This window comes from Pseudorasbora parva, chromosome 8 (genome assembly GCF_024679245.1).
Source record: "Pseudorasbora parva isolate DD20220531a chromosome 8, ASM2467924v1, whole genome shotgun sequence".
NCBI classification, from domain to species: Eukaryota; Metazoa; Chordata; class Actinopteri; order Cypriniformes; family Gobionidae; genus Pseudorasbora; species Pseudorasbora parva.
The window spans coordinates 49,121,015-49,142,244 of NC_090179.1; the positions used below are offsets into that span (position 1 = coordinate 49,121,015).

Consider the following 21,230-nt stretch of genomic DNA (forward strand, 5'->3'; position numbering starts at 1 on the left):
ATCACTGGAACAACACTTCACTGGTTTGAGTCTCCCCTCACAGGTCTGACACACATCATCTGGTCCCTGAGGTACCCCAGGGTTCAGTCCTCTGACCTCTCTTACTCTCCATGGCTCTTCATCACTGGAACAACACTTCACTGGTTTGAGTCTCGCCTCACAGGTCTGACACACGTCATCTGGTCCCTGAGGTACCCCAGGGTTCAGTCCTCTGACCTCTCTTACTCTCCATAGACTCTTCATCACTGGAACAACACTTTACTGGTTTGAGTCTCGCCTCACAGGTCTGACACACCTCATCTGGTCCCTGAGGTACCCCAGGGTTCAGTCCTCTGACCTCTCTTACTCTCCATAGACTCTTCTTCACTGGAACAACACTTTACTGGTTTGAGTCTCTCCTCACAGGTCTGACACACATCATCTGGTCCCTGAGGTACCCCAGGGTTCAGTCCTCTGATCTCTCTTACTCTCCATAGACTTCATCACCGGAACAACCCTTGACTGATTTGAGTCTCTCCTCACAGGTCTGACACACATCATCTGGTCCCTGAGGTACCCCAGGGTTCAGTCCTCTGACCTCTCTTACTCTCCATAGACTCTTCATCACTGGAACAACACTTTACTGGTTTGAGTCTCACCTCACAGGTCTGACACACATCATCTGGTCCCTGAGGTACCCCAGGGTTCAGTCCTCTGACCTCTCTTACTCTCCATAGACTCTTCATCACTGGAACAACACTTTACTGGTTTGAGTCTCACCTCACAGGTCTGACACACATCATCTGGTCCCTGAGGTACCCCAGGGTGCAGTCCTCTGACCTCTCTTACTCTCCATAGTCTCCTTATCACTGGGAGCCATTACACAGGCTCATGGTTTCTCCCATTGCTATGCTGATGACACACAGTTCTACTCTTTATTTCAAAACAGAAGATCCCACAGTAGCTTCACGGATCTCTGCATGGATGGAAGAACGTCACCTACAGCTCAACCTAGCGAAGACAGAGCTTCTCGTCTTCCCAGCCACCCCATCACTACGACGCAACTTTACCATCCCGATAATATAATCACACGACCATGATTCAATAATCGATAACAATAATCCTATTAAGTTCGATTCTTGGGGTAATTTTTAATGTCCCGCTGACCTTCAAAGACCAAGTTGTAACTCCTGCACAACACCAGGAAGACCAGGCTTTTGCTAATGGAGCATAACTTCTCATCCTCGTCATTTCTGGGCTATTGTGCAGTCAAACCTCTTCAAATGGTGCCTGCACAGAGAGACACAACACTTTCCAGAACCTTCTCATGCACGCTTAGTGGAACGATATTCCCAAACCTATCCAGGCAGAATCCCGGAAATATTCAAGAAATAGTCGAGAAGTCTTCTTCTATGGTGTCGCTCTTTCTCAATCCCTCCCTGTTCTAGGTTATTCCATTGACCTTCTAGTAGGTCTCGTGTTTGCTGGCTCTTTAAAAAGATTTGTGTGTGTGTGTGTGTGTGTGTGTGTGTGTGTGTGTGTGCCTTTGGATCAATAAGCAAATGGATGTTTTATTCATCATCATGAGTTCTGTGTGCAGCTGCTGGTGTCTGAATGTATCCTGCACTGCAGAGGATGAGCAGACATGACCAGTCGAGCTCAGATCTGACAGGGTTATCCTGCGTTTACACACACACACACACACAGAGAGAGAGAGAGAGAGAGAGAGTGTGTGTGTGTGAGAGAGAGAGAGTCAGCAAACACTCGTCTGCTGCCTCCTGCTCTGTGTTTTATACCAGTAATGAATCACACACATCCCCCCCCCCCCCCCCCCATGCGTGCTGCGTCAGTGTGTGTGACGCTCCTGCCTGTGTGTGTGTGTGTGTTTGCATTCTGAATGGATCCTCAGCCGGTCGGAATCAGCAGCGTCTCTGTGCACAGAGGTAAAACACACTGAGTGTGTGTGTGTGTGTGTGATAACTGTAATGTGCCTAATTTTCTCAGTGTGTGTTTGTGTGTGTGCGTGTGTGAAGCTGATGCATGAGTGTGTGTGTGTCCTGCAGCTGAGAGATGCAGATTCTGAATGCCAACATCACACTGATTGTTTTCTGTTGTTGACGGATTCAATCACACACTCACTGAACGACACACACTTCAGCAGTTCACGTGTGCAAGGTTCTAGTTTGTTTATGTGATTGTAGTTTTGTGCAGCTGGTTGTTTCTTGAGTGTGTGTGTGTGTGTGTGTGTGTGTGTGTGTGTGTGTGTGTGTGTGTGTGTGTGTGTGTGTGTGTGTGTGGGCATGTTTTTGTGACATATGAGGACACAAATGTGTATAATGCCATGGGTATGACACAGGTATTACAGGAGAGGGTGAAATATGAGGACATTACCCATGTCCCCACTTTTCAAAAGGCTTATAAATCACACAGGATGAGTTTTTTTTTTTTTAAGTCAAAATGCAGAATGTTTCCTGTGATGGGTAGGTTTAGGGGCAGTGTGTGTGTGTGTGTGTGTGTGAGAGAGAGAGAGTGTAATAGGTAGGTTTAAGGGCAGTGTAGGGGGTTTAGAATGTACAGTGTAAAATCCATGACGCCTATAGGAAGTCCCCACAATTCACAAAAACATAAAGTGTGTGTGTGTGTGTAGGTGACTATGAGGACGCGTCTCTCTGCTTTATTCCTTCACACCATGATCTGGGCCAGCACAGGTAGGATGTTCTTGTTTCAGTGATGTTTTTGCTTCAGTGCTGCTCTTGACTTTATATTTCCTCTCTGCCAGCTGCGATTGACCCCGCCCCCAAAATTGACGGACAGCAGATCTCGTCAGTCACCGTACAGGAGAACGTCACTCAGCAGTTCAACTGCCAATCAGAGGGCTGGAATCCTCAGGCCCCGCCCCTGCTGACCTGGTACCTGAACGGGGAGAGGCAGAGCGAGGTGATGGGCAGCCGGGGGGCGGGGCCTCGGGTGATGACGTCACCGAGAGATTCCGGAGTGCTCCGATACGGATCCGAGCGAAACAGCACATTCACACTGAAGCCGAAGCGCTGGGATCGGGAGCTGGTGTGTGCGGCGCGGAATCCTTCCGGAGGAGCGAGTTATAACGCCACCGTCACGCTCAACGTCCAGTGTGAGTCTTTATTTATACGCTGATTCGAATAGGGGCAGTACAAAAAACATCAAAACTGGAAAAAACCACACCAGCGTTTTAATTTTGATGATTATAACTAAGGAAAATCCCAAATTCAGTAGGCGTTTCTCAATATCAAGGAAGGATCCTCGGAAGCAAGAATTCTGAGGATGCTTCGTCATCAACATCCATCGAAGGACTGCTCCAATGTCGAGGATCCTCAGAATTTCAGAGTCCTTCGTTCGAAAAATATACCATATACAGGAAAGGATGCGTGTGTGTAGCCTTCACGCTCTCAAATCACCCACAATCCTCTGCGCAGCTTTGCTATCTTCAGAATATCAGACGTTGGCAGAGTCGGAGCGTTAACGGGACATGTTTTAGGGTTCGTAGATGGGAAGGAGGTGGGAGCCGGGAAACGGTCAACAACTTTAATAAATAATGAACAAAACAAAAGTAACGCGGGCAGCCCCTCACGGATGACTGCCCGCACTCACATAAAAAAATATGAACAAACCAGAACATAATACTACTGTACTGATATTAAAAATCATACTAATGACGTTATTGATGGCCAACGGATGTCATTTAACTGAGCTTGGTTGCCGTCACTGGCATTTCTTTTATAAATAACTAGTTAAGTTGTACAAATTAATTTAACGTTAATATTATGGCATTCACAGCATTATTAAAAGCTTGCTCGTCTTTTTTAACAGGGACCAAGGAGCAAACAAAGGCGTTCATACCGAAATCGGACCTTTTCACTGACGCAATGACGTGCACTTGCTAGCCTGTTCCATTTACGTGTTCTCCGAATGCTAAAGAGGAGCTAGCCTAGCCTCTGAAGGAAGTGACTTGGAAGGATCAGTCCTTGACATTGAGAAACACCCAGTATCTCAGAAAATTAGAATATTACTTAAGACCAATTCAAAGAAAGGATTTTTAGGCCAGCTGAAAAGTATGAGCATGTCCAGCACTCAGTGCTCAGTTGTGTCTCCTTTAGCCTGAATTACTGCAGCGATGCGGCGTGGCGTGGAGTCGGTCAGTCTGTGGCTCGGCTCAGGTGTTATGAGCTCAGGTTGGTCTGATAGGCCTTCAGCTCTTCTGCATTGTTGGGTCTGGCAGATCGCATCTTCCTTTTCACAATACTCCAGAGATTATCTGAGGTTAAGGTCAGGCGAGTTTGCTGGCCAGTTAAGAACAGGGATACCATGTCCAGGCACTGGCTGCTGTGGCACTGTGTGCAGGTGCCCAGTCCTGTTGGAAAATGAAATCTGCATCTCCATTAAGTTGGTCAGCAGCAGGAAGCATGACGTGCTCTAAAACTTCCTGATATACGGCTGTGTTGACCTTTGACCTAAGAAAACACAGTTGACCAACACCAGCAGATGCCATGGCTCCCCAAACCATCACTGACTGTGGAAACTTTACACTGGACCTCAAGCAACGTGGATGGTGTGCCTCTCCTCTCTTCCAAAGGAAATGCTAAATTTACTCTTACCAGAGAACATAACTTTGGACCACTCAGCAGCCCTTTTTGTCTTTAGCCCAGGCGAGACGCTTCTGTTGATCAAGAGTGGTTTGACACAGGGAGTGTGAAGCTGAAGCCCATGTCTCGCATACGTCTGTGTGCAGCGGTTCTTAAAGCGCTGACTCCAGCTGCAGTCCACTCTTGGTGAATCTCCTCCACATTTGAATGGGTTTTGTTTCCCAGTCCTCTCCAGGGTGTGGTTATCTCTATTGCTTGTACACTTTTTTCTACCACATCTTTTCTTCCCTTCACCTCTCTATTAATGTGCTTGGACACAGAGCTCTGAGAACAGCCAGCCTCTTCTGCAGTGACCTTTAGAGTCTCGCCCTCCGTCTGTAAGGTGTCAGTGGTCGTCTTTTGGGCAGCTGTCGGGTCATCAGTCTTCCCCATGATCGTGTCGCCGACAGAACTAGACTGAGAGGCCATTTAAAGGCCTGCAGGTGTGTTGAGTTCATTAGCTGATCAGTGCGGCACCAGGTGTCGTCAATATTGAACCTTTACACAATATTCACATTTTCTGAGATACTAAATTTGGGATTTTCCTTAGTTCTCAGTTATAATCATCAAAATTAAAAGAAATAAACATTTGAAATATATCAGTCTGTGTGCAATGAATGATTATAATATACAAGTTTCCCTTTTTGAATGGAATTAGTGAAATAAATAAACTTTGTGATGATATTCTAATTATATGACCAGCATCTGTGTGTATCTCTCTCTCTCTCTCTCTCTCTCTCTCTCTCTCTCTCTCTCTCTCTCTCTCTCTCTCTCTCTCTCTCTCTCTCTATATATATATATATATATACAGTTCTTTTTAAGAGACCACTTGATATTGAGAAATCACTGTATATATATATTAATATAAAGTATAATATTAGTAATAATAATTACAATTTTTATTTAATGGCTGACTTAAAATTAATGATAATAATGTTATATATTAATAAAAAACTATAATAAATATAATATTATTATTAAAAGTTTTAATATATTCATAATATTAATTTTATATTTGATGTCGGATTGGATTTCTGACATAAAGTAAATGAAAATGATATTTTAAATATTGACATGAATTATAATATTAATAATAATTACAATTTAAATGTATTTATAATATTAATGTAACACAGATGTCGCTTTAAAGCGTGACCTGACGTGTTTGTCCGTCGTGTGTCAGTCCAGCCGGAGATCCTGCGTGTCGACGCCCACTATAGTGAATCCGCGGAGCCCGGCCTCGCCCTCATCCTCTTCGCTTTGGTTCGCTCCAACCCCCCCGCCACCATCAGCTGGGTGGACCGATCCGGTCAGCTATTGGCCAACAGCTCCGACTTCCTCATTCTGGACTCGCGGAGCTTCCCGTGGCTGGCCAATCACAGCCTGCAGGTCACTCTGAGCAGCCTATCAGGAAACGTCTCGGTCAGCGCCAACAACAGCCTTGGCTCCGCCCAGAGCAACCTCACGCTAACAGGTGATTGGTCGTTTCTGCTCATCTTTAGTGTTGTGTAGCCAGAGCCAGACAGTAACAGAAGTACATTTACTTCAGTACAATTTTGAGGGATCTGTACTTTACTCGAGTATCATTTTTGGGGAGTACTCATGATCAGATATAATCCGTGCTGGGGAAAGTTACTTTGAAAAGTACTCATCTTGAGTAGACATCTGACTGTAGTGCTTTACTAGAGTAGACATCTGACTGTAGTGCTTTACTAGAGTAGACATCTGACTGTAGTGCTTTACTAGAGTAGACATCTGACTGTAGTGCTTTACTAGAGTAGACATCTGACTGTAGTGCTTTACTAGAGTAGACATCTGACTGTAGCGCTTTACTAGAGTAGACATCTGACTGTAGTGCTTTACTAGAGTAGACATCTGACTGTAGTGCTTTACTAGAGTAGTCATCTGACTGTAGTGCTTTACTAGAGTAGACATCTGACTGTAGTGCTTTACTAGAGTAGACATCTGACTGTAGTGCTTTACTAGAGTAGACATCTGACTGTAGAGCTTTACTAGAGTAGACATCTGACTGTAGTGCTTTACTAGAGTAGTCATCTGACTGTAGTGCTTTACTAGAGTAGACATCTGACTGTAGTGCTTTACTAGAGTAGACATCTGACTGTAGTGCTTTACTAGAGTAGTCATCTGACTGTAGTGCTTTACTAGAGTAGTCATCTGACTGTAGTGCTTTACTAGAGTAGACATCTGACTGTAGTGCTTTACTAGAGTAGACATCTGACTGTAGAGCTTTACTAGAGTAGACATCTGACTGTAGTGCTTTACTAGAGTAGTCATCTGACTGTAGTGCTTTACTAGAGTAGACATCTGACTGTAGTGCTTTACTAGAGTAGACATCTGACTGTAGTGCTTTACTAGAGTAGTCATCTGACTGTAGTGCTTTACTAGAGTAGTCATCTGACTGTAGGGCTTTACTAGAGTAGTCATCTGACTGTAGTGCTTTACTAGAGTAGACATCTGACTGTAGAGCTTTACTAGAGTAGACATCTGACTGTAGAGCTTTACTAGAGTAGACATCTGACTGTAGAGCTTTACTAGAGTAGACATCTGACTGTAGAGCTTTACTAGAGTAGACATCTGACTGTAGTGCTTTACTAGAGTAGACATCTGACTGTAGTGCTTTACTAGAGTAGACATCTGACTGTAGTGCTTTACTAGAGTAGTCATCTGACTGTAGTGCTTTACTAGAGTAGACATCTGACTGTAGTGCTTTACTAGAGTAGACATCTGACTGTAGTGCTTTACTAGAGTAGACATCTGACTGTAGTGCTTTACTAGAGTAGACATCTGACTGTAGAGCTTTACTAGAGTAGACATCTGACTGTAGTGCTTTACTAGAGTAGACATCTGACTGTAGAGCTTTACTAGAGTAGTCATCTGACTGTAGTGCTTTACTAGAGTAGACATCTGACTGTAGTGCTTTACTAGAGTAGTCATCTGACTGTAGTGCTTTACTAGAGTAGACATCTGACTGTAGTGCTTTACTAGAGTAGACATCTGACTGTAGTCTTTTACTAGAGTAGACATCTGACAGTAGCGCTTTACTAGAGTAGACATCTGACTGTAGTCTTTTACTAGAGTAGTCATCTGACTGTAGTCTTTTACTAGAGTAGACATCTGACTGTAGTGCTTTACTAGAGTAGTCATCTGACTGTAGTCTTTTACTAGAGTAGACATCTGACTGTAGTGCTTTACTTGAGTAGACATCTGACTGTAGTCTTTTACTAGAGTAGACATCTGACTGTAGTGCTTTACTAGAGTAGACATCTGACTGTAGTCTTTTACTAGAGTAGACATCTGACTGTAGTGCTTTACTAGAGTAGTCATCTGACTGTAGTGCTTTACTAGAGTAGTCATCTGACTGTAGTGCTTTACTAGAGTAGACATCTGACTGTAGTGCTTTACTAGAGAAGTCATCTGACTGTAGTGCTTTACTAGAGTAGACATCTGACTGTAGTGCTTTACTAGAGTAGACATCTGACTGTAGTGCTTTACTAGAGTAGTCATCTGACTGTAGTGCTTTACTAGAGTAGACATCTGACTGTAGTGCTTTACTAGAGTAGACATCTGACTGTAGTGCTTTACTAGAGTAGACATCTGACTGTAGTGCTTTACTAGAGTAGACATCTGACTGTAGTGCTTTACTAGAGTAGTCATCTGACTGTAGTGCTTTACTAGAGAAGACATCTGACTGTAGTGCTTTACTAGAGTAGACATCTGACTGTAGTGCTTTACTAGAGTAGACATCTGACTGTAGTGCTTTACTAGAGTAGTCATCTGACAGTAGTGCTTTACTAGAGTAGTCATCTGACTGTAGTGCTTTACTAGAGAAGACATCTGACTGTAGTGCTTTACTAGAGTAGTCATCTGACTGTAGTGCTTTACTAGAGTAGACATCTGACTGTAGTGCTTTACTAGAGTAGTCATCTGACAGTAGTGCTTTACTAGAGTAGACATCTGACTGTAGTGCTTTACTAGAGTAGTCATCTGACTGTAGTGCTTTACTAGAGTAGACATCTGACTGTAGTGCTTTACTAGAGTAGTCATCTGACTGTAGTGCTTTACTAGAGTAGACATCTGACTGTAGTGCTTTACTAAAGTAGACATCTGACTGTAGTGCTTTACTAGAGTAGTCATCTGACTGTAGTGCTTTACTAGAGTAGACATCTGACTGTAGCGCTTTACTAGAGTAGACATCTGACTGTAGTGCTTTACTAGAGGAGACATCTGACTGTAGTGCTTTACTAGAGTAGACATCTGACTGTAGTGCTTTACTAGAGTAGTCATCTGACTGTAGCGCTTTACTAGAGTAGACATCTGACTGTAGTGCTTTACTAGAGTAGACATCTGACTGTAGTGCTTTACTAGAGTAGTCATCTGACTGTAGTGCTTTACTAGAGTAGACATCTGACTGTAGTGCTTTACTAGAGTAGACATCTGACTGTAGTGCTTTACTAGAGTAGTCATCTGACTGTAGTGCTTTACTAGAGTAGACATCTGACTGTAGTGCTTTACTAGAGTAGACATCTGACTGTAGTGCTTTACTAGAGTAGTCATCTGACTGTAGTGCTTTACTAGAGTAGTCATCTGACTGTAGCGCTTTACTAGAGTAGACATCTGACTGTAGCGCTTTACTAGAGTAGTCATCTGACTGTAGTGCTTTACTAGAGTAGACATCTGACTGTAGTGCTTTACTAGAGTAGACATCTGACTGTAGTGCTTTACTAGAGTAGACATCTGACTGTAGTGCTTTACTAGAGTAGTCATCTGACTGTAGTGCTTTACTAGAGTAGTCATCTGACTGTAGTGCTTTACTAGAGTAGTCATCTGACTGTAGTGCTTAACTAGAGTAGACATCTGACTGTAGTGCTTTACTAGAGTAGTCATCTGACTGTAGTGCTTTACTAGAGAAGTCATCTGACTGTAGTGCTTTACTAGAGTAGACATCTGACTGTAGTGCTTTACTAGAGTAGACATCAGACTGTAGTGCTTTACTAGAGTAGACATCTGACTGTAGCGCTTTACTAGAGTAGTCATCTGACTGTAGTGCTTTACTAGAGTAGACATCTGACTGTAGTGCTTTACTAGAGTAGGCATCTGACTGTAGTGCTTTACTAGAGTAGTCATCTGACTGTAGTGCTTTACTAGAGTAGACATCTGACTGTAGTGCTTTACTAGAGTAGTCATCTGACTGTAGTGCTTTACTAGAGTAGTCATCTGACTGTAGTGCTTTACGAGAGAAGTCATCTGACTGTAGTGCTTTACTAGAGTAGACATCTGACTGTAGTGCTTTACTAGAGTAGTCATCTGACTGTAGTGCTTTACTAGAGTAGACATCTGACTGTAGTGCTTTACTAGAGTAGTCATCTGACTGTAGTGCTTTACTAGAGTAGTCATCTGACTGTAGTGCTTTACTAGAGTAGACATCTGACTGTAGAGCTTTACTAGAGTAGACATCTGACTGTAGAGCTTTACTAGAGTAGTCATCTGACTGTAGCGCTTTACTAGAGTAGACATCTGACTGTAGAGCTTTACTAGAGTAGTCATCTGACTGTAGCGCTTTACTAGAGTAGACATCTGACTGTAGAGCTTTACTAGAGTAGACATCTGACTGTAGTGCTTTACTAGAGTAGTCATCTGACTGTAGTGCTTTACTAGAGTAGTCATCTGACTGTAGTGCTTTACTAGAGTAGACATCTGACTGTAGTGCTTTACTAGAGTAGTCATCTGACTGTAGTGCTTTACTAGAGTAGACATCTGACTGTAGTGCTTTACTAGAGTAGACATCTGACTGTAGTGCTTTTACTAGAGTAGACATCTAAGTGGTGTGTAGCAAGTACTAACCCTGTTTCCTGTTCCTCCAGAGTTCCTGCAGTCGCGCGTGGAGGTTCCGATGTTCGGGATCGTGACGGGAGGCGTGGCTGGCTTCATCACCCTCCTCATCTTCACCCTGATGGTCTTCTTCCTCCTTCAGAAGGACCAATCCAAAGCCATCGGTACAGTGACTGATCGCCCGAACACTGCAGATAACAGCTTACATGTCCATATGTTCATCATGTCTTCATCATGTGATGTGTTTATTCTGTCTCTTTTCCTCAGAGGAACCGGTTGCAGTGCATATGTCCTCCACACGGTGCGAAGCATCTCCAGCATTCTCTGCTCACATTACTGAGAGACTGGTCTCGTGACTCTTCTGCTGTTTGTTGGTTGCAGTAACGACATGGTGAAGGTTCAGGTGAATGGCGTGTATCTGCCCAGAGAGAACATGTCATTACCGTCACACGTGCAGCTGAACGACGACCGCACGCTCTGTAAGGGTGAGTCTTGCTTCTGTAAAACATTTTCAAATAATGATTTACAACATTGTGATTTATGTATCATGATTTACTGTGATTCTAACATGATTTACCATGATTTGAATCAGGTCTGAGCATTTCTTGAGTAGATATTGGCAACACACACACACACACACACACACACACACACACACACACACACACACACACACACACACACACACACACAAAAAAAACTTCTGTTTTACATATAGATATTTTAAATACATGGTCATTTTAACACATTAATTGTAATATTTTTTTTAAAAAGCAGCTTGAGCACAGGTTGCTTGATTCGATTCATACACTATATTTCCAGAAGTATTGTGCCGCCCCTCCAGGTGTTCAGTCTCTTCATGGCCACAGGTGTATAACTCCAGCTCTCGGCCTGCAGACGCTTCTACACACATTAGTGAAAGAATGGGTCGCTCTCAGGAGCTCAGTGAACTCAAGCGTGGGGCCGTGATAGGCTGACACCTGTGCAATAAGTCCATTCCTGACATTTCCTCACTACTAAATATTCCACGCTCAACTGTTAGTGGGATTATAACAAAGTGGAAGCCATTGGGAACAACAGCAACTCAGCCACGAAGTGTTAAATCCCAGAGCGGGGTCAGCGCATGCTGAGGGTCACAGTGCGCAGAAGTCACCAACTTTCTGCAGAGTCAACAGCTCCAGACCTCCAGACTTCTGTGGCCTTCAGATGAGCTCAAGAACAGCGGAGAGAGCTTCATGGAATGGGTTTCCATGGCTGAGCAGCTCATCCAAGCCTTACATCACCAAGAGCAATGCAAAGCGTGGGATGCAGTGGAGTAAAGCAGCCGCCACTGGACTCTAGAGCAGTGAGACTTGAGTCCTGAGCTCAACCCGATAAAACAGCTTTGGGATGAATTAGAGCTCTATCAAATTATATGCATATTGCCTGGATGTCTGAAACTCCACGTGATTCCAGAGGTGTAAAACTCGTTAGCAACCTCTAGTGGCCAAATTCTTTTAAAATTCTCACAAACCTCTAGGACCATGAGTCAAACATGCCCACCGAGTTTCGTTCAGATCAACCTCCGTTAAGGTCCTTTCACACTGGACGCGATTTTGAAGCGTGAATAATTTGCGCAATGGTTTTATTTTGTGATCAACTGTGTGCGAAGTGAGTTCATATCACACTAATCTAATCTAGTATCCCCAGCGCCATTACTTCCACAGAGTAAGGTCAAAAACCCGGTGCGATCATATATATATATGTATTTTGACCTTACTCACTGGAAGTAATGGCGCTGGGAACACTAGATGAGATTCGCCTAATATGAGGTAAAAAATAACACAAATACTGTTGTGTTTCTGGCAGAGAGCGATCGTTTCGTGTTTTTAGACATCAGTGTGTCTCCACGAGCCTCAGGGTTTAATATGGACTCGTATGTGTGTGTTTTTTACTCTCATAGAAATACACCCCATTGACATGCATTATACGAGCAACAGCTGAGTTAAAAATCTTCATTTGTGTTCTCCTGAAGAAACACACAGACCTACATCTCAGGGGTCAGCAGGGGGTCACCTGGGGGTCAGCAGATCAACATCACAGGAACATTTCTGGCTGAACTATCCCTTTAATGGAAATGAAAAACTCTTCACTGAATGAGGAAGTGTCCGTGTTTTCTCAGCGGTCGGTGCAAATGTTTTGGAATGTTGGCGCTCTGAAACGTCACTGACGTCGCAAATTCGCGTCGCGGCTGATGTGAATGGTTTTAACGCAAAATATTTGCTTTTCCATAAAGCGTGTGGTGTGAAAGGGCCTTTAACCTTGTCTAATAGGTGCTCAGATTTCATTGGCCAATGGCGGACATGTTTTTTTGAGATATGCCTATGTCCTCGTAGACTACTATGGCACTTTGGACAAAGACAGTGCATGCCAATTTTCAAGTAAGTTGGAATACTAGTCGGGTGGATATAGCCATTTTAATGTTTTTTGTCTTCTTGTTACAGCGCCACCAAGTGGCCAATCAGCCCCATTTTTTTAACGTGACCAAAGATTGAGACCATACACATGTGTACCAAGTTTGGTGAAAATATCTCATTCCGTTCACAAGTTATAGCCATTTTAGTAAAAGTGTCCCAGCTCGATTATAACGCTTCGGGATCGTTAATCATTTCTTGAACTTTTTCGTGATAATTATTGATTATCAGACTCCAGGGAATCTTCACTGGTTTCGTTACAATCGTGCCAAAAATTAAACTAATAACCAAAGCATTCAGATCACAGACTTTGACTTTTCAGAGCCACCAAACCAGCATTTGAGATGCTGCGACATCATTGGTCCGCTGGTTAGGCCAGTCATCCAATCACAGCCTCTGCTGAGGGATTTATTCAGTCAATGTGTATAAATAGGTGTGTGTGTCTAATCTCTGCCATGTTTCAGGGCTGCAGATCTCCAGACCGGAGAGGAGACGAGCGGATGAGGACGAGGAGGATCTGTCTGCGGCCTACGCAGCCCGAGGTCAGAGGTCATGACCTGCGTGCAACACTCTTAAAGGGACAGTTCCCCCATAAATGTCTGTCATTAACTCCTCCCCCTAATGTCGTTCCACACCCGTCAGACCTCCGCTCATCTTCACACACAGTTTAAGATATTTTATATTTAGTCCGAGAGCGTATGCAAGTGAGCTTGAGCTTCTGTTTACCATATTTGATGAGCTGGTTAATGTTTATATGTGAATAAAAGCCTGAATTAAAGTTAAAGGAACACCACCTTTTGTGAAAATAGTCTTATTTTCCAAGTCCCTTGGAGATAAACAGTTGAGTTTTACCGTTTTTGACTCCATTCGGCTGATCTCTGTATCTGGCAGGAGCACTTTTAGCATAGCTTAGCATACATCATTGAATTGGATTAGACCATTAGCATTGCGCTAAAAAAACTGATCAAAGACTTTCAATATTTTTCCCATTTAAAACTTGACTCTTCTATAGCTACATCGTGTACTAAGACCAGCGAAAAGACCAGCGATTTTTCTTTTTTTTTAGACCGATATGACTAGGAACTATTTTCTCATCCCTGCGTAACAATCACAGATTTACTGCCGTAAAAGTGCCTTCTCTGCAGCTACACAAACTTAGTGCCAGTCGCATTGGAAGTTACCTATCTGAGGACTACTTTCAGGTGCTGTGTAATATCATTGCGCTGCTGAACCAATCAGACGACAGCAAAGTTCCGTGATTATTACGCAGGAATGAGAAAATAGTTCCTATCTATATCAGTGTAAAAAATCGCAAATTTTAATTTTCTGTTGGTCTTAGTACTCGATGTAACTACAGAATAGGCAAGCTTTAAATAGGAAAAATATTATATTTTCTGAGCGCGATGCTAACGGTCTAATCCGATTCAATGATGTATGCTAAGCTATGCTAAAGTGCTACCGCCAGATACAGAGATCGGCTGAATGGAGTCAAAAACGGTAAAACTCAAGTGTTCAACTCTAAGGGACTTGGAAAATGAGCCTATTTTCAAAAAAAGAGGAGTGTTCCTTTAAAGCAGCACTGGCTAACTGTTGCTCTCGGGGTCCCCCTACAGTTGGGGAAAATAATGTCCTCAGCTACTGTCGTAAGCTCTGTCCTCCTACATCAGGGGACGCCATCGCGCGTGCATTTGCTGACATGACAGCCCTGATAGCCCTGAGCTAGTGATGCGCGGGTCGGCTCATAACCTGCGGACCACGTATGTCTATTTAATGGTCGCGGGTGCGCGGCGGGTTGTAAAAATATATACAGTGGTGCGGGGCGGGCCAAATAACAAGGTTTTATTCTGTCCTCCACGCGGTGCTAACTCCAGGAGCATATCAGAAGCGGAGTGACTGGATGCGTGAGACCACGTGATCTGCCTGTCTGACGTCCATTTCTCGTCTCCTACCAAGGATATATTGCCAATATACATGCAATACGTTTGGGAGTCGGCACAGGGTGTTTATTTTAAAATTGACAGGAATTTTTGACTTTTATTTTGTATTTCCGGTGCGACTTGGACGCGCGTCCGTCAAAAATAGACTAGGCACCTATATTTAGCAAAGCGGCGCGGAGAGCCGCTTCTGGGAAGCTTCTGAAACGCGCCGCATCACGCCCGGTGTAAACACAAGCATTGACTAGAATGGGCGCGACCAGCTCCGGTAGCCGCGTCGCAGCCGTAATGCGCCGCACACGTGTTCAGTGTAAATGAGCACTAACAGTTCCCCTGAACACTGCAGGAGGAGTTCACATGCAGGTGTTCTTCTGGCGGCGCGTGTGAAATGTCTTCAGGTACAGTCAGTGGCTTATGCTTCAGCATGTCAGATGAATATCATTTCATGGGTTTTATTTTTTTCAAACGCCAAATAATCACGATGCTCACGTTTACAAGCCAGCGTCATTATAGTAGTCTATTGGTTAGCGTTTTCCAGAATATATATGATCCTTCAGTTCAGTGTTTGAGTGGTCGGTAATCACCGTAACAAGCAGGACAGCATCGGTCGGGCACGCCCCCTTCAGCTCACGCCAACGAGCAAACGCTGGTCACATGCTGATCCTCGTCCGGCCTTTAATCACAGCACTCTCTCCTTTCCTTATTGCTTTCCTCCAACAAAACCTTTTCTTTCTTATTTGTCTGTGCTGCTTCGGACATGACTATATTATCTGATGAACAAAGTTGGGCTCGTCCGAATGTAAGGAAGTGTGGGTGTTGGTGGAAGTGACGTATATGCCGTAAAGCAGTCGAATTTTGTAGTTCTTTTTGTTCTCGGGTTACTACCCGAAACCCGAAGTTTAAAAGTACGATTAAAAACGATACAGACCCCGTCAGGCTATGGCAGACGTGTCATTCAACCTATTGTAAGTCGATTTATCATCACAAGAGTCTTGAAAATATATTATGAAGGTTGAAAAGTTACCTAGTGCTGCATTTTTGAGTGAACTGTCCCTTTAAGAATGGAAGAGCCAAACTCATAAACATTTAGCTTTTTCTTTCTTGGAAACATTTGCGATAACAATTCAACACAATACTGTTCTAGTGGATATTTGAACCCCTAAAATCTTACATACTGTGCCTTTAAAGAGCCCTGATATGAAGAACCAATGAGAGATTGTGTCCCGACAGGTTTCGCTCGCTATCCGATGGTCGGCTACATCTATAAAGTGAGCAGCACCAGCAGCGACGAAATCTGGCTCTGACCTCTGACCTCATGAAGCCTAATCAAGCGTAATGGATTCACTGACAAACTTTGACTGCAACTCAAGAGATTGAGGGACAGACTGCTCTGTTCCTGGTGAAGAACTACACTACCCACAATGCACCACTGACCAGAGAAACCTCTGCTACTATGGAAACAGGGACCTTTTCCCCCTCCAGACAAAGCTAGGGAACGCTAACTAACATTAGCTAAGCAAATTGTAGTTTTTGGAATGATATTCTCTCATGCAATCAGAGATGATACTTGAAAAGGAGAAAAGCAGTGTGACGGGATCAGTAGTTCATCCTACACTGTAAATATATCGTTCATTGCTGCTATATGGAATGCTACATCATATCTGTGCAATATAAAGGAATGTTCAGTAAATCTGCAGATGTATTTAAATGTGTATTTAGTGTGAGTGTACATATAAAGCTCATCCAGCAGGAGGCGCTGCTAGCTTAACTTTACCTGAGCGGAACTATAGTTTATTAATCCTGAGCGGAACTATAGTTTATTAGACTGTGTGATTAAAGTTGCTGTATAATGAAAAAATACCTCAATAAAGTCTCTGGGGAGACACACATCATACACTATTAGTGTAATAATGTCGTGTTTAATGAGAGTTTGTGTGTGTTTGGAAGGCTCGCAGGTGTTTGTGGTCTTCAGTTTGCGGCACCGGAAGTTGATGTGGATCGATCTTTCATCTGCAAAGTTTTTGCTCGTATTGATGTCAGACTGTGTGTGAAAGCACGAAAACAACTAACACACACACACACACACACACACACACACACACACACACACACACACACACACACACACACACACACACACAAGAAACCCATCATTTACCTCATTTACTGGTTTAACGTCTGTCACGTGACTGGTTTAACAGAAACAGATTATTATATTTTCCTGTTTTTAATCTTTAAAGTGTTGAGCTTTTCGTCTCTGAGCGTTTCTGTTTATTTCCCATCATCCTGGGTTATATTTAGGCCGATATCGTCGTGTTGTGACTTCCGGTTGATCTCAGTCTTCAGAAAGCGCGCGATCCGGAGCCTCTGAGGTAAAACTTCATCTTAGAAATTATAAATTATCCAGAGATATAAAAGCAGGTTACACATCTTTATTTTAAGGTGACTTACTCAAATAATATTAATTAACTACAGAGTTACGGCTAGTTAATCGTGTTATGCATAATTTAATGTGTTACGTGTAACGTTAAATACGTAAGTGTTATCTAAAGGCATATTTAACTCGTTTTTTAATTAAATAATGTTGTATTTTAACTGTAATATTATATTAATATAATAGGTCTGTATATTGTTAGTAATTTGTTAACATTAGTTAAATGTGTGAAAAATACTCTACAGCGTTATTAATCGATTTACTAATAGATTATTATTACTTATAGACGTGAGGTAACATTAACTAACAATTGTATTTTATTAAATAACTTTAACTATGATTAATACATAGCCTACTGTTGAAAACGCAATGCTCATTGCTGGTTAATTATTCATAAAATGAATCATGTTTTAGCATTAATTTTAACCAATATGAATAAATGCTGTTAGTTTTAAAATAGCCACTGCATAACATTATAATCTGAAGCGTATTGTAAGGTTTTATTTACTCAGCAAAAAATGCTTTTCTTACTCTATTTTTGACTTGTTTCCCATCCAAATATATAAAAAAATTCTTAAATCAATATGATTTTTACTAGATGAGTAAAATAACACAATATTATGTCCTGTTTTCAGGGGAAATAAATCAAAGTGAAGTGAGTTTGTGCTTAAAAAAGGAAAAATGATCTGCCAATGGCATAAGAAAAATAATATAAATTTAAATTTATTTAAATGCTCTTTTTTTCTTAGTAATTGTCTCATTTCCAGTCTAAATATCTAACAATTCTTAAATCAAGATGCATTTACTAGATCAGTAAAACGACAGAAGATATTTATTCTTGCTTTGTTGAAAATAAAATCTAAATGAAGAGAGTTTTTGCTTAAAACAGGCGAAATGATCTGCCAATGGGGTGAGAAAAATAATCTTATATCTTGTTTTAAGCAAAAACTCATGTTGATATTTTTCCCCAGAAAACAAGACAAAATGTCATTTTACTGATCTATTAAATGCATCTTGATTTAAGAATATTTAGATATTTAGACTGGAAACAAACCAAAACAAACAAAAAAACTAAATAAGAAGAGCATTATTTTGCAGTGTAGTAAACATTATATGTTATTGTACTCATCTAAAAGTTTTAGGACTGCAAATACAAAAACAAATCGAGGCGCACTGCAAATAATGCTCTTCTTACTCAGTATTGTGTCTTGTTTCTCGTCAAAATATCTAAACATTCTTACATTAAGAAACATTTACTAGACAAGCAAAAGTAATTGTCTTGTTTTGGGCAAAAAAATAACAACAAACTAAGAGAGTTTTTGCTTAAAATACGCTAAATAATCTGCCAATGGGGAAAGTAAAATAATGTTGTTTTAAGATTTTGTAGATGTGAGGACTAGAAACAAGAGAAAAATGCTAAGTACGAAAAGCAGTTTTTGCAGTGTGTGTGTGTGTGTGTGTGTGTGTGTGTGATGCTGGAGATCATGGCGTCTCGAACGCTCCACAAGATGGAGGACCGTGAGCTCTGAGCTTCATCTCTTTATTCACAGAATAATCGTAACGGTGAGGATAGCGATGGACAGGCGTTTGTTCTGGTGCTTCTGTGTTCTGACTGCTCTCAGATCAGCCCGAGCTGCAGGTAAGAAGCGCAGCGTTCAGCTCACATAAGGCACTATTGCAGAAATAAACTCAGTTCTCTTTGCAGATCCTCCCGATGCGCCAAAGATCATTATAGATAAGGGTAAAAATACTATGAGCTGTGATGGCGGTGTGTTCAGCCACAAGCCCGGGGATCTGAAGGAGGATATGGATAACACCTTCGAGTGTGTAAAGGACGGAGCTGACGGACACAGCTGTAGTAATGAAAACTGTGTCAAAATCGCAGTCAAAGTCCTGTGTGAGTACAAGCTGCTGGCCATCACCTTTCAGTGAGAGAACACACACACACACACACACACACACACACACACACACACACACACACACACACAGGCTCTTAGACACACACACACACACACACACACACACTGGCTCTTAGACACACACACACACACACACACACACACTGGCTCTTAGACACACACACACACACACACTGGCTCTTAGACACACACACTCGCTCTCAGACACACACACACACTCGCTCACATACACTCACACACTCTCTCTCACACAGAGCTTGCAGCAGAATATAAGCTCCTCCCACTCACGAGTCAAGACACGCCTCTGTTCTGAAAACTTACATACTGTGCCTTTAACGCTTCAGACTGCTAACCACACAGTGTTAAATATTGTGTGTGTGCGCGCGTGTGTGTGTGTGTGTGTGTGTGTGTGTGTGTGTGTGTGTGTGTGTGTGTGTGTGTGTGTGTGTGTGTGTGTGTGTGTGTGTGTGTGTGTTGTGTGTGTGTGTGTGTGTGTGTGTGTGTGTCCGGCAGCCGGTGAGAGTCTGATCCAGGTTTCCATTGTGCCGCTGGTTGGGGTTCTGATCGGTAATATCGCCGCCACAGCTATGATTGGATGGGCCGTCTACAGCATCTGCGCTCAGCCTAGAGTCCGGAGCTCCTACCAGGGCAGCAAAGGTTGGTTACACACACACACACACACACACACACACACACACACACACACACACACACACACACACGCGCGCCCTACCCATCACACACACACACACACACACACACACACACACACACACACACACACACACTGCATTTTTACTTTCTCATAAAAACTCCTCCTGTGTGATTTATAAGCCTTTTGTAAAGTGGGGCCATGGGTAATGTCCTCATATTTCACCCTCTCCTGTAATACCTGTGTCATACCCATGGCATTATACACATTTGGGTCCTCCTCATATTTCAGTTAAAGTTACACACACACACAAACACACACACACATCAGCCGATTGATCAGCTGAGTCTCTGTCTCTCTCCTCAGCCTCTGACCGGGTCAACCTCATCAACAACCATTCGTCGGGAGACACGTATCAGGTGACCACCGGACAATCACACACACACACACACACACACACAAACACACACACACACACACAAACTGCAAAAAAGCTTACTTAGTCATTTTTAGTTCTAGGCAATCAATTAATTGCGATTAATCGCATCCAAAATAAAAGTTTGTGTTAACGTAATATATATATATTAATATGTGTGTGTACTGTGTGTAATTATTATATAAGTACACACACATGCACTATATACATGCAAATATTTCCTAAATATACACATGAAGGAGTTTGATTTATATATACATAATAATTATACTTTTATTGATCGATTGCCCAGCACTCGTCTCGTCTCGTGTCCAGATATCTGGATAATCCTAAATCGAGATGCCTTTACTCGATCAGGCAAACCACAGCAGATATCTTCGCTGGTTTTCTTAATAATCAAATCTAAATGAAGAGAGTTTTTGCTTAAAACAGGCAAAATGATGAAAATAATCTGATTTCTGACTGAAATCTTGTTTTCGTCCCGGACAGAACTCAGATTATTCCTCTCGCCCCATTGGCTGATCATTGCACCTGATCTAAACACAAACTCATCTTGATATTTTTATTAGAAAACAAGGAAAAATATCATCATGCCGTTTCACTGATCGAGTAAATGCATCTCGATTTAAGACTTGTTAGATATTTAGACTGGAAACAAGAGAAAAATACTAAATATGAAGAGCATTATTGCAGTGTGTCCCTTAGCCAACTAGACATCATTATCCAGCAGAACCCCATAGATCATGAAGATATCCCCACGGTAAACATATCATAGCTGCATTATTAGCAGGACTTCATCTGGACAACTTTAAAGGAGATGTTCACAATATTACGCCCCGTTCTCGAACTCGCCTTCAGCTTTCAGATCATCTGTAGATCTGATGTTTTTAAAGAAGCCTCTAATGCTCACCG

General features: G+C 42.4%; 2 protein-coding genes across 3 annotated transcripts in view; both read left to right on the forward strand.

Annotated features, from left to right (window-relative positions):
- The window catches only part of lsamp (limbic system associated membrane protein), a 509,713-nt gene that overhangs the window by 122,991 nt on the left and 365,492 nt on the right, over nucleotides 1–21,230 (forward strand). The window lies entirely within an intron of this gene.
- On the forward strand, nucleotides 1,821–16,667 carry LOC137084926 (transmembrane protein 25). 2 transcript variants are annotated; one of them, XM_067451488.1, is made up of 9 exons: nucleotides 1,821–1,922; nucleotides 2,627–2,687; nucleotides 2,759–3,109; nucleotides 5,821–6,111; nucleotides 10,520–10,651; nucleotides 10,755–10,788; nucleotides 10,869–10,972; nucleotides 13,405–13,482; nucleotides 16,105–16,667. In XM_067451488.1, the coding sequence occupies exons 2-9, from the start codon at nucleotides 2,633–2,635 to the stop codon at nucleotides 16,176–16,178; spliced, it is 1,119 nt and encodes a 372-aa protein (XP_067307589.1). In that variant the 5' UTR covers nucleotides 1,821–1,922; nucleotides 2,627–2,632; the 3' UTR covers nucleotides 16,179–16,667. The 2 variants fall into 2 exon arrangements, with proteins under 2 accessions (XP_067307589.1, XP_067307590.1); XM_067451489.1 differs by lacking the exon at nucleotides 2,627–2,687 and having other exon boundaries at nucleotides 1,835–1,922.